Source organism: Carcharodon carcharias, chromosome 8 (genome assembly GCF_017639515.1).
Source record: "Carcharodon carcharias isolate sCarCar2 chromosome 8, sCarCar2.pri, whole genome shotgun sequence".
Lineage (NCBI taxonomy): Eukaryota > Metazoa > Chordata > Chondrichthyes > Lamniformes > Lamnidae > Carcharodon > Carcharodon carcharias.
In genome coordinates, this window is record NC_054474.1 from 89705232 (window position 1) to 89719315 (window position 14084).

At 41.9% G+C, this 14084-nt stretch overlaps 2 protein-coding genes across 7 annotated transcripts in view; one reads left to right on the forward strand and one right to left on the reverse strand.

Moving 5' to 3' along the window:
- Nucleotides 1-14084, reverse strand: part of LOC121280741 (dedicator of cytokinesis protein 2-like) — a 627095-nt gene that overhangs the window by 273566 nt on the left and 339445 nt on the right. The window lies entirely within an intron of this gene.
- Nucleotides 1-14084, forward strand: part of LOC121280742 (protein INSYN2B-like) — a 124452-nt gene that overhangs the window by 20526 nt on the left and 89842 nt on the right. For all 4 annotated transcript variants that reach the window (XM_041192885.1, XM_041192881.1, XM_041192884.1 and 1 more), the window contains exon 3: nt 13544-13618. In XM_041192885.1, coding sequence (XP_041048819.1) covers nt 13544-13618 — 75 coding nt within the window. The remainder of the gene's footprint in view (nt 1-13543; nt 13619-14084) is intronic.

Below are 14084 nucleotides of genomic sequence, written 5' to 3' on the forward strand. Positions count from 1 at the left end.
GTGGGGCTAGGTTGCATAGACATGGCTTGTTTCCCACTGAATTATAGAAATTTAAGGGGTGATTTGATTGAGATGTTCAAAATGTTAACAGGACTCGATAAGAGACAGCTGATTATTCTTGCCAGTTGAGGGGGGTGGTGGGGATTAAGCATGAGGGAACATAATCTTAAAATTAGAGCTAGACAGTTCAGGAATGAAATCAGGGAGCAGTATTTCACACAAAGGAGAGTGGCAACCTGGAGCTCTCTCCCCCAAAATACTGGGAAAAACTGGAGATTTTAAGACTGAGATTAATAGATTTTTCTTACGTAAAGGTATCGAGGGATATGAACCAAAGTCACCTCTCTCTCCGTGCTCTTTAATGGTCTCTTGTCTCTCTCCCCGTGCTCTTTAATGAACTCTCGTCTCTCTCTCTCTCTGCATTCATTAAAGAGCACGGAAAGAGAGGCGAGAAACCATTAACGAGCGCAATGAGAGGTGAGAGACCATTATAGGGCATGAGAGAAAAAAGAGCATGGAGAGCAGTTGATTGGTGAGTGGGATTGGTGAGTATTTCTAGTCTTTAAAGTAAGAGTAAGGTCTTTAGTTTGTGTCTAGATCTCATCTTTTTTTTCTCTTTCTTAAAAATAGCTTGTTAAGTATAAGATTGATACTGGTGTGTAAAAAAAAATTACAATAAAGTGTAAAGAGCGGGGGATTCTTCAAGTGTAAACAGCAGGGATACTAGAGTAATTCATTAATAAATTAAATAAAATCCGATAGCAATGGCAGGGCAGGTGATGTGTTGCTGCTGTCGCATGTGGGAACTGCTGGACACCAAGGTGATCAACAGCGAACACATCTTTACTAAGTGTTTGCAGCTCGAGGAACTACTGATCCAAGTTAGAAGGCCGAGTCTGAGCTGCAGACATTGCGCCACATCGGGGAGGGGGAAAGTTACCTGGACACTTTGCTCCAGGAGATGGTCACATCCCTCAGATTAGGTAATTCCAATTTGGTCTGTGATCATGGACAGGAGGGTGTGACTGCAAATGATGCAGGAATGGGGACCCAGGAGGTAGCATTTGAGGGGCCTCAAATGAAGGGGTCCTGCAATTCTCCAAATTTACAAGGTTCTTGCAAGCAGTGTGGATGAGAGTAGGAACTGCAGAGGGGATGGGTGAACTGACCACAGCACTGTGGTAAGGGAGCCATTCAAGTGGGGGAAGGAAATAGGAATGTGGTAGCGGTAGGGGACAGTATAATTAGGGGGATAGATAATGTTCTCTGTAGCCATGAGTGGGAGTCCCGAAGGCTGTGTTGTCTGCCCGGTGCCAGGGCAGAGGACATCTCCTCAGGACTGGAGAGGAACTTGGAGTTGGAGAGGAGGGGGCCAGATGTCGTCCATTTTGGTGACAACGACATTTGATAGGACTCGAATGGAGGTTCTGCTGAAAGAATTTGAGTAGTTACGAGTTAAATTAAAAAAAGCAGAACCTCCAAGGTAATAATTTTGGGATTACTACCTGAGTCACGGACAAACTGGTATAGGGTAAATAAAGTCAAGGAGTTAATTGCGTAACTCAAAGATTGGTACGGGAGGAATGGTTTTCAGTTCATCGGGCATTGGCATCAGTACTGGGGTAGAAGGGAGCTGTTTCGGTGGGACGAGCTTCACTTGAACCAGGTTGGGACCAGTGTCCTTGTGAATCGAATAACTAGGGTTGTAGAGAGGGCTTTAAACTAAATGGGCAGGGGCTGGGTGGGGGTGAAGGGGGGGGGATGTGGGCATGGTTCTGGAGAGGGGATACATAAGCTTACAAAGCAAAAGGATATGGCAGCATTGCAGGGCAGCTATTTATGTAACAAAACCCATAGTGTGACAGGAAGGGACAAAAGTGTACAAACATTAAAAAAAATGCAGCAAATAGGGTCAAAGGGGGAACAAAATGGTAAAAAATGCAAAATCAATGGCTCTTTACTTAGATGCATGTAGTATTTGGAATGAAATAAATGAATTAATGGCACAACTAGAGGTTAATAGGTATGATCTTATTGCCATTACGGAGACATAGTTACAAGGAGATCAAAGCTGGGAACTAAATATTCAGGCATATGTGACATTTCGAAAAGACAGGCAGGAAGAAAAGGGTAGTGGGATAGCTTTGTTAGTATGCGATCAAATAATTATGATAGCAAGAAATGATCTTGGATCGGAAGATGTAGAATCCATATGGATGGAGGTTAAGAAATAACAAGGGGAAAACGACACTGGTGGAAGTAGACTATAGGCCCTCGACCAGTAGCTATAGCGTAGGACAAAGAATAAGTCAGGGGATAATGAGGGCATGTAAAAAAAAGGAGTATATTAATCATGGATGACTTTAATCTTCATGTAGATTGGGAAAATCAAATTAGTAGATTTAGCCACAAGCAAGAATTCCTGGAGTGTATTCAGGACAGTTTCCTAAAACAATATGTTGTGGATCCAATCAGGGATCAGGCTATTTTGGGTCTGGTAATGTGTAATATGACAGGTTTAATAAATGATCTCAGAGTAAAAGATCTCCTAGGAAATAGTGACCATAACATGGTAGAATTTAGCATTCAGTTTCAGAGAGTTGAAACTTGGGTCGGAAACAACTGTGCTAAATTTAAATAAGGGTAATTACAAAGGATTGAGGGCAGAGCTGGCTGGAGTGGACTTGGAAAGGAATTTAGCAGAAAAGGTGGTTGATGAACAATGGCAGATGTTTAAGAAGATAGTTCATGACTCACGACAAAGATATATCCCAGTGGGGAAGAAGGATTCTAGGAAGTGGATAAGCCAACCGTGGTTAACCAAAGAAGTTAAGGATAATATCAAATTGAAAGAAAAAAAGCATATAATATGGCAAAGATTAATGGTAAGCCAGAGGATTGGGAAGGTTTTAAAAACCAACAAAAGATGATCAAAAAAAAGGAGAAAATAAACTTTGAGGGTAAACTAGCAAGTAATATAAAAACAGGCAGTAAGAGCTTCTTTAAATATATAAAAAGGAAGAGAGAGGCCAAAGTGAACATAGGTCCCTTACAGAATGAGGCTGGGGAAATAATGGGGAACCAGGAAATGACAGAAGAGCTGAATTTGCATCAGTCTTCCCAGTAGAATACACTAATAGCATTCCAAAAGTACTAAATAATCAAGGGGCAAAAGAGGGTGGGGGGGGGCAATATATAAAATAACTATCACTAGAGAAAAAAATTATCAGAATTCCTTGAAGAGGTAACAAGCAAGTTAGATAAAGGGGAACCAGTAGATATAGTATATTTGGATTTCCAAAAGCATTTGATAAAATACCGCACATAAGGCTACTTAATAAGATAAGAGCCCATGGTGTTGGGGCTAGTATATTAGCATGGATAGAAGATTGGCTAACTAATAGAAGACAGAGATTTGGGATAAGGGGGGCATTTTCAGAATGTCAACCTGTAAATAGTGGAGTGCCACAGGGATCAGTGCTGAGGCCACAATTATTTACAATATATATGAATGACTTAGATGAGGGAAGTGAATGTACTATCACCAAGTTTGCAGATGACACAAAAATAGGTGGGAAGGCAAGTGGTGAGGGTGACACAAAGAATCTACAGAGGGATATAGACAGGTTAAGTGAGTGGACAAAAACTTGGCAGATGGAATATGAGGTGGGAAAGTATGAGGTTTTGCACTTTGGCAGGAATAGAGGAGCTGAATATTATTTAAATGGAGAAAGACTGCAGAAAGCTACAGCATAGGAGGATTTGGGAGCTGTCGTGCATGAATCCCAAAAAGTTAACATACAAGTTCAGCAGGAAACAGGGAAAGCAAATGGAATGTTGGCCTTTATTTCAAAGGGAATGGAGCACAAAAATAGGGAAGTCTTGCTAAAGCTATACAAGGTACTCGTTAGACCACACCTAGAATACTGTGAATAGTTTTGGTCCCTTTATCGAAGGAAAGATATCCTGGCACTGGAGGTAGTCCAGAGAAGGTTCACTAGGTTAATCCTGGGTATGGAAGGATTTTCTAATGAGGAGAGGTTAAGGAGGCTGTGCCTGTACTCATTGGAGTTTGGAAAAAAGAGGTGACCTTATTGAAACATATAAGATTCTTAGGGGGCTTGACAGGGTAGATGCTCTGAGTTTGTTTCCCCTTGTGGGACAGTCTAGGACCAGGGAACATAATCTCAGAGTAAGGGGGTTGCCCATTTAAGACTGAGATGAGGAGGAATTTTTTCTCTCAGAGGGTAGTGAATCCATGGAATTCTTTATTGCAGAGGACTATGGTCGTTAAGTATATTCAAGGCTGAGATAGACAGGTTTTTAATCAGTAAGAGAATCAAGGGTTATGGGGAAAAGGCAGGAAAGTGGAGTGGAGGATCTTCAGATCAGCCATGATCCCATTGAATGCTGGAACTGATTTGAAGGGCCGAACAGCATATTCTTGCTCCTATACTCCTCCCAGCTTTAATATTGAAGGTTCCTTATTCAATTGATAGCGCTATTTTACCTGGATGACAAACAACACCACTCTACCATCCTTCAGTTTTATTTTCCCTCACTGGTCCATTTCTTTTAATATCCTTAAATAAATTTCTGTGGGTGGTGTACATTGAAGGCACCAAGCAGAGTCTGGCTGGTAGCAGCATGAGGTGGTTGAATTAATGGATGAAGAGATGCAATCTTTAACCAAGGATCCCTTCAGCGAGTTAGTCAGTTCAGTGTTGCATGTGAATTAATTGTCAGTCACAATAGCTCTTCAAAGTTACTTCAACCAGTGATTTTTCAGAAGCTGTAAATTATGGGAGAAAGAAAGTACTTGCATATACATGTAGCGTCATTTACCAAGTCCCACAGCACTTCACAATCAATAAAATAATTTTGAAGTATAGTCACCGCTGTAATGTTAGAAACATAACAGCCAATATGTGCACAGCAAAATCCCACAAACAACGTGATACTGACCAGGCAATCTCTTTTAAGGATGAACTTTGGTCAGAACTTGAGGGCAAACGCCTCTGCTCTCCTTTAGGTTGTGTCATGGTTAGGAAGCATCCCCAACTGACCAGTTATTGACAACTCCAATGAGCAAGTGGCCCATATGACCACCAAAACCCCAGATTGTGCTGAGTTAGTTCAAGTCAGACACAGTTGGCAGGAGAAGGAGCATAATTTACCTCACCTCCAGTTAATCAGAGAATCTTGCAGCACAGTTTGTAGCATCTTGTCTGTGCCAGCTCTTTGAAAGAGCTGTCCAGTTACTCCCACTCTCCTGCTCTTTTCCCCAAAGCATACAAATGCTTTTCTTACAATTGAATCAGCTTCCATCACCCTTTCAGGCAGTGTGTTCCTGTTTAGAACAACTTGCTGCTTAAGAGAAACATCTTTACCTTCCCTCTGTTCTTTTGCCAATTATCTTAAATCCTTATCTTTTGCTTACCAAACCTCCTGGCAGCAGAAACAGTTTCTCCTTATTTACTCTATAATAAACCATAATAATCCACAATACTTTCAAGTAAATCTTCTCTTAATCTTCTCTGCTCTAAAGAAAACAATCCCAGCTTCCCTAATCTCTCCATGTAATTGAAGTCCCTCCTCATCTTTGATATCATTCTGGCAAATCTTATCAGCACCAAGCTCTTCACATCTTATTAAAGTGGGTTAAGTGTTTGAGGGGTAGCTCAGGTTATGCTCTGATCGTTTTCCAGTGACTACTGCTGCAAGACATCTTGGTGGATTTTCATCAGAGGCAGGAATAGTGAATCAGGCCATTTTCCAAGTTGCAATCCCGCTTCCTGCCCCTGACAGTGCCCATCCACTCCTTTTTCATCGCATGGTGGTGGTGCAGGCTGGAGTCGGGGCACCTGCCTCCCAAAGAAGGACAGGTGTGGAAATGGAGATGAGCGGATGCCAAGGCAGACAGGTTAGAAGGCCCACCTCAAGCAGTTCCCTGTGACATCAACCCAGTTCTATACGTGAATGCGAGGCACCCTAGGTCTCACCCCTCACCTGGTCACAGCCCACTCATTCCCCATGCCCCCTCCTTATCCCCTGCCCCTTCATACCCAGCATGTTCACTCACCCAATATCCACTATGGACAGAACTATGAGACCTATAATAACATTGAGGAATCTTTGAGATTCCCATGAAACTGTCAAAATAAAAAAAAAACAAAGCCACATTCCACTTGAAAAAGCCGTTATCCTCTTAGGAGCTCATAAAACTGCCAATTAAAAACACAGCCATTCAAACTCCACTTAAAAAGCTCAATAGGATTGTGGTCAAAAACTGTCAAAACAAACAAACAAAATAACGGCCATTCAAAAACCTCTTCAAAAACTTAATCCTCTTTGAAGCTCAAATGGAACTGTCAGTCAAAATAAATCTCAGTCCCTGTGACTGATCTAACAATCTGCTGTTGACCTGATCAATTTGGAGTTCAGCCAAGCATCCATAAAGAGATTCCAGTTGCACAAATGTGTCAACAAAGCTTCATGGTGGAATGTATTAAAGCCTTTGAAGTAATAGAACAAGTGGCCATCTGTTGCACTCATTCTAAGGCTGAACATCTGTTTGACTTGTCAATTAGTGAAAAAAATCAAAGCATAGTGTGCAATTGACACAGTAAAATCTAAATCTCAACACTGCTCAATGCAATAGAGCACTTTATCCAGTGAATAATGTGATCTAATGCATGTGAAGACTTCTCTACTTTCACAGTGCTAGTCAATCTAATGGTCTAAACAATCAAAAAAGCCACTGTATTAAGAATGTATATAACTTATCATACACCATTACCTTATGACATGTGAAGTTGGCAACACCTTTTGAACTTAACTGTTCTCCAGACTTAGGAATCCACCATGGTTCACAACTTCTCTGAGATGTTGCAAACAATGTTGGCTACCAAAACAAGTCCAACTCCATGAAAATGTGGGGGTCTGAAATGTCAAACCCCACAGTGCACCCAGCAAGGCAGGGAACGCTGCATGCAGGCTCGCTGCCCTTATCTCGTGCTGCTAAAAATAGCTCGTGACATAAATGGGGGAAGGGATCCTGGAATCACACGGAAAAATGTGGATTGATTTGGAAGAGTCAGCATGAATTTGTTAAAGTAAACTCGTGTCTAACTAACTTGCTGGAGATTTTTGAAGAGTTAACAGAAATGGTTGATGAGTACAAGGCCGTTGATGTGGTGTACATGGACTTCCAAAGGCATTCGGTATGGTGCCATACAACAGACTTGTGAAGCAAGTCATGGAATAAAAGGGACAGTAGCAACGTGGATACCAAATTGGCTGAGGGATAGGAAACAGAGAATAATGGTTAATGGGCATTTTTCGGGCTGGAAGAAAATTTGCTGTGGAGTTCCCCAGGGATTGGTATTGGGGCCTTTGCTTTTCCTAATATATGTAAATGATCTAGATCTTGGTGTGCAGGGGACAATTTCAAAGTTTGCGGATGACACTAAACTTGGGAGAATTGTAAACTGTGAGGAGGACAGTGTAGAACTTCAAAAGGATATTGACACATTGGTGGAGTGGGCAGATAGGTGGCAAATGAAGTTCAATGCAGAGAAGTGTGAGGTACAAAGAACATGGAGAGACAGCATACAATAAAGGAAACTATTCTAAAGGGTGTGCAGGAGCAGAGAGACATGGGTGTATATGTACATAAGTCATTAAAGGTGTCTAGACAGGTAGAGAGAGAGCTGTTTCTAAAGCATGCAGTATTTTATGCTTCATTAATAGGGGCATAGAATACATGAGCAGAGAGGTTATGGTGAACTTATATATGACACTGGTTAGACCTCAGCTGGAGTATTGTGTACAATTCTGGGCACCACATTATAGGAAGGATGTGAATGCATTGGAGAGGGTGCAGAAGAGGTTTACGAGAATGGTCCTAGGGATGAGACACTTCAGTTATGAGGAAAGATTGGAGAAGCTGGGACTGTTTTCCTTAGAGAGGAGAAGGCTAAGAGGAGACTTGATAGAAGTTTTCAAAATCATGAGGGTCTGGACAGAGTCGATAAGGAGAAACTGTTCCCGTACATAAACAGATCGAGAACCAGAGGGCACAGTTTTAAAGTGTTTTGCAAACGAAGCATATGCAAGATGAGAAAAAAAAGTTTTCACACAGTGAGTAGGGTTTGGAATGCACTGCCTGGAAGTGTGGTGGAGGCAGGTTCAATTGAGGCATTCAAGAGGGCATTGGATGATTATCTAAATAGAAACAATGTGCAGGGTTATGGGGAAAAGGCAGGAGGTTGGCGCTAAGTTAAAATGCTCAGAGAGCCGGTGCAGGCACCTTCTACACCATAACAATTCTATGATTTTGCGAATCAGTACCCGTCTGCCATTTTTAAACCCAGCCAGCCTCCATTCCAACACAGGTGGAGGCACATGGACATCAATGAGCCTCAGCAGTGGTATCCAATCAGTTAAGTCGCAGACACAATGTATTGAGGATAGCACACGAGCAGTGACTTCTTGGATGAGGTACGAGAGGACACTCACCACCTGTGGGACCCTTTCACCTAACTGCTCAGGTCTTCAGGAGAGAAAGGAGCCAGAAAGTAAGCCAACACATTATCTTGATTTACAGATTGGTCAACAAAAAAACAAGACAAGGTTATTCATGAATGTGATGGAGCTGAATTAATACACAGTTACAATGTCAGGGTCATTGAATGTTGTCTGGGTAATTACTGTATCTACTGTTGTCAGTTCAAATGTTTTCCACATGTTACATGGTAAAGTTTTACCTGATGTCTTACTGTCTCAGTGCCAGCTGTGGCTGACATTCCAGAGTGTGTCAATATTTTCAGGGGCTTCAGGTATGTGTCAGTATTTACAGGCAATCTCAGGAAGCGTCATTATTTTACATTGAGTCTCTGGGATGTGTCGGTATTTACCGGGGGGGGTGGGGTGGTGCTTAGAATGTGTCAGCATTTGCAGGAAACTCTGAAATGCTCTGGTATTTGCAAGGGATATATCAGCTTTTTTGGATGTGTTAATATTTGCAGGGGATCACCAAGATGTGGGAGAAGCAGGCTGAATTTAGGAAGTTTGGAGGAGAAGTGAAAAAATAACCAAGAGATGCAAAGAGAAAGTATGGGAAGAGACCGACAGCTAACATGAAGGGGATTCCAAAAGTCTTCTAGGCTTATAAAAGTCAAATTCGGGGTACTTCACTTGAGGAAGGATGCAAAAAATTTTGAGTTAATGAGGAAAGGATGTACAGCAATGGTTCTAGAATCGAGGAACTTCAGAAAGGTAGATAAATTGGAGAAATTGGGATTATTCTTCTTAGAGAACAGAAGGTTGAGAGAAGATTTGATAGATATGTTCAAAATCATGAGGAGTCTATACAAAGTAGATACGGACAAATCATTCCTATTTTCAAGAAACAAAAGACACTCATTTAAGATGAATGGCAAAAGAACCAAAGGTGATGTGAGAAAATAATTTTTTAAGCAGCAAATGGTTAGAATCGGCAAATGCATTGTGTGAGTGTGTGGTGGAGGTGGATTCAATTGTGGCTTTGAAAGAGTATTGGATGATTATCTGAAGATAAAAAATATGCAGGGTATTGGGAAAAGAGAGGGTAACGGGACTAGCTGAGTTGCTCTTACAGTGAGCCGGCACATACAAAATGGGCCAATTGGCTTCCTTCTGTGCTGTAACCATTTGTCTAATTGCAGTGGGTCCTTAGAGTGTGTCAATACTTGCTCAACCTCCATCAGGGAGAAACTTTGGAAACAACCACTGAAAGTAACAAATATACAGTGTACTCATTCCATCTTACCCAGCATTGGAGCAAGGTATATTTGTACTCAAGTACAACTGTGCATGCACAACTTAAAGTGATGATTGCCAGTTGTTACAAATGTATGTAATCTTGTACATGCATCAGCCTTGGCTCAATGGTAACACTGTTGTCTCAAAGCCAAATGAACATGGGTTTAAAACCCGGTCCAGAAACTTGGGCGCAAAATGCAGGCTGACCCCTCACTGCTGAGGGAGTGCTGCTCTGTTAGTAGTGCCATTTTCAGATGAGATGTTAAACTGAGGTCATATCTGCTTCTGGGTAGTTTAAGCAACAAGGTGGAGAGAAAGCTGTAGTGAACATCAAAATCATAAGGATTAAGGCAAGGGAGCAGGGGTATGATGAAAGACAGAGAAAATACCAAAACAAAATCTGTAGGCTTGTTGAGTCTTACTCATTGTGATTTAATAATTCAATGACTCTTTTCTGAAAGCACATGGAGATTCCTTTGTGTAAATAGATTTGCAGCTTGGATTGGCAGCCTATCTTGTTTCTTCTGATCATAGTACATATTCTAACCTTTCCCTCATATTGAGTGTTTTGATCCTTCATAGTTCTTGGATGTTGATTGGAGAACGGAAGAAAAGTGTAAATAAAATACACTTTTTTTCATTCTCAGAAAGGGACCCAGGGAGGGTCATTAAACAGACACCTGCAATCCCTCTCAGTTTATGGCTGCTGCACCCTCACTTAATCCCCTCATCCTGTACTCTATAATTGCCTTGATGTCTATTTGCATACACATATTGGCCAGTTATCAGCAATTCACAACCTGGTCATTCCAGTCCTTTCCTACTGCCTCCTTCACCTTGGAGCAGCTATTCTACACCATGACCCTCACCGCTCTCTTAGAACCCTTGTTTCCAACTGTCCCTCCACAGCCCACCCCCAGGGCTAGATTTTATGCTCCCCCATCAACAGGTTTGAAGGCAGGCGGCAAGTAAAATCCAGAAGATGCCCTTCAAGCTGCCTACCCACCTGCCCTGGCCTGCCTGAAATTTTACAGGCGTTGAGGCATCCCACCCACCCTGGAGCCTATCAGGGCTCTTAAGTGGCCAATTAATGGCCACTTAAGAGCCTCATCACACTCCTGTCAGTATTTTACCCCTAGCAGCTTTAGCTGCATGGGCTGGTGTCGGGCATGAGTGGAACACCTCATTTGGGCCCATCAGAGGCAAGACATCCTACCTGGAAAAGGGCAAAAGTCTCACTTTAAAGCAATTAACGCTGCTCCCAGCATTAAATGGTTGCAGGGCAGCCACTGGGATCATGGGTGGGCTCCCCCCTGATCTTTTAACTGTGGGTGAGCAGTTCATGGTACCCAATAAAATCCAGCCCCAAGTTTCTTGGAATTGTCCTCCCTCTTTCTTTCCCTCACCCTGTGCATTCAGAAGCTCCTCATCCTTGGCAACTTCAATCTCAGCTTCCTTGCTCCCTTCCCTAGGAACTTATTCCCCTCCTGTCCTGTCTAAAACTCTCCTTCCACACAAGCAAACAGTCTTACCGATATTTCAAGGCCACACCCTCAGCATCACCATCTCCTGTGGTTCCTCTCCTTCCTATTACTAAATAAAGGCACCTCAGGCTAGTTCCTTGTAATCCTCATCACCATTCTTCAGTCCTACGTCTTTCTGTATCCAACCCTGGAACAAAACTCTCCCACAAGTTGCACTGTCTGTCATTGATCAATTCATTATGATAATTGTGCTGTTATTGATATCCTCAAATCATTCCCTTACTGCCACCTTTATCCCGAGAAGTACTTGTACTCTCTGCCATTCTGGCCATTGCCCCAATACGAGTTGACTACACAAAATTCTAAAACCACCTGCTATGGTAGGATCATTCTAAAGAGCAAAGATAACCTCTAATCCAGAACCGACTGCCTTATTAACCTAGCATCATGCAACTTCCACTCTCACCTCTAACAACAAGTAAGAGGAACTTATAGATTCCTTCATCATCAAGGTAAAATCCATCCATTCAGCTGCTTCTCTGCTTTCCATCACCCACTAAGCTAGATCTTCCCACTCATCCTGCTCTCACTCTGGTCCTGAACTCCAATCTCTCTTGACTATCTCCTACATCTTGCCACCTTAGCCAAGGAAACTCACCTCCTCAATGAGACCCAACCTTTTTCCCATTAAGCTCCTGATAAATTATTGTAAATGGTTCCATCTCCTCAGGACTCACCTTCCTATTCAAAATCATTTTGAATATATATTTTTGAATATATATAACCTTATATATTAAGGTATATATTTATACCTTAATATAAATTAGGTATATTTAATATACCTAATAATGTAAGTATATTAAAACCTATAAACCTCTAACTACTATCCCACATCCAGTTTCCCTTTCCCCTTGGTCTTTGAATGTGTTATTACCTTGTAGACCATGCCCTTCTCTCCCTTGACTCCTTGTTTGAACATCTCCAACCTCCCACAACATCGAGGTAGCCCTAATCAAAATCTTGAGTGACATTCTCTGGACTTGTGCCATACTATACTATCCTTCTTGACCTCTTTGCAACATTTGACACAATCACCAAAGTGTCTATTCACCACAATGTGTCAGCCAATGAGTTGGTGGCAGGGCAGGACTACAAAAAATGGTCTATGGACTCAACCCATTTAAACTGAGGCACTACAAACTACAGCAAACAGAACTCATTGCCAAAACTGCAGCAATGTCTCCCAATAATGGCAGGGTGATTTCTCCAGCAAAATAGAGAGAGTGTAGGATGTATATGGGTAAATTCCAGTCATTTACGCCAGGAGTGGTTGATGGAGGAATTATTGAATCATCTCCATTCTCTCGTTTAATCCCAAGGAAAGATCGGGGGCCTTTTCTCTTGAAAAAAGGAGACTGAAGGGTCACCTGATGGAAGTCTTTAAGGTTGTGAAAGGATTTAATAATCCAATAGGGATTTAAAGAGAAATCTCTAGCAAGTGGTGAGAATGTGGAACTCACTGCCACAGGGAGTGGTTGAGGTGAACAGCACAAATACATTTAAGAGGAAGCTAGATACTTACATGAGGAAGAAAGCAATAAGAGGGGTGAAGGCTCATGTGGAAGCATAAATACTGGCACTATATGCAGTTGTCAATCACACCATCCTGCTCCAGTGCCTCCTCCTGCTCCTTCCTTGCCAGGGAAGGGTGGCAGTCATTCCAAACACTGCCATGATTCTAGTTCCTGAGAAACGCACACAAAGAGAATGGGAGACAGATTCTTCACTCTGATATAAAAACAAAAAACTGCGGATGCTGGAAATCCAAAACAAAAACAGAATTACCTGGAAAAACTCAGCAGGTCTGGCAGCATCTGTGGAAGGGTCATGAGGACTCGAAACGTCAACTCTTTTCTTCTCCGCCGATGCTGCCAGACCTGCTGAGTTTTTCCAGGTAATTCTTCTCTCTGATACTTTTTTAGCCCACTATCGAACTGCATCTATTCAGCTCAGTCCCTAAATTTTTAGATCACAGTGAATCTATGAAGTTTAAAAAAAACACAAGGCAATTGGGGAGCTATAAAATACTAACAATTCCTCAGATGATGACTCATTCAGACAGATGTTTCTGAGCAGTGTGTATTGCCTGAAGAACACACCTGTCTCCACACTACGTTACTGTCTAGTGCTAATACATTGGTGCTGTTGAATTTTACCTTGTTTTTCTTATATACAGTGTTAATTTTACATTGCAGGAGGAACTTCTATCGGACTGGCCAGGACCTCAGTAACTGCAGCATGTGTCAGAACACTGCCTGTATCATCTACAGGTACAGCAGTTTAGTCATATATTACTGTCTTTTCTTGTTTATTTACAACAGATTGCATTTATATTGCACCTTTAACCTCCCAATATGCTTCACAGGGGTGTCATCAAACAAAATTTGACACAAGCCACATAAGCAAGTGTTAGGACAGGTGACCAAAAGCTTGGTCAAAGAGGTAAGTTTTAAGGAACGTTTTAAAGGAAAGGATAGAAAGAGATAGAGTGGCAGAGGGAATTAGAGAGGGAACTCCAGAAGCTAAGCAAAAGATGATAGTACAACTCTGTACAATACAGGATGGATGCAACATTGTAGAATGCACATTACATGGCCAATACTTACCACAAAACGTGTTGTACTTAGCCTGTGCATTTGATTGATATTTGGAAAGATTTAGGTTTAAGGCCCACTCCAGAGACTTGAGCAGATAATCCAAGCTTACATTCCAACGCAGTGCTGAGGGAGTGCTGCA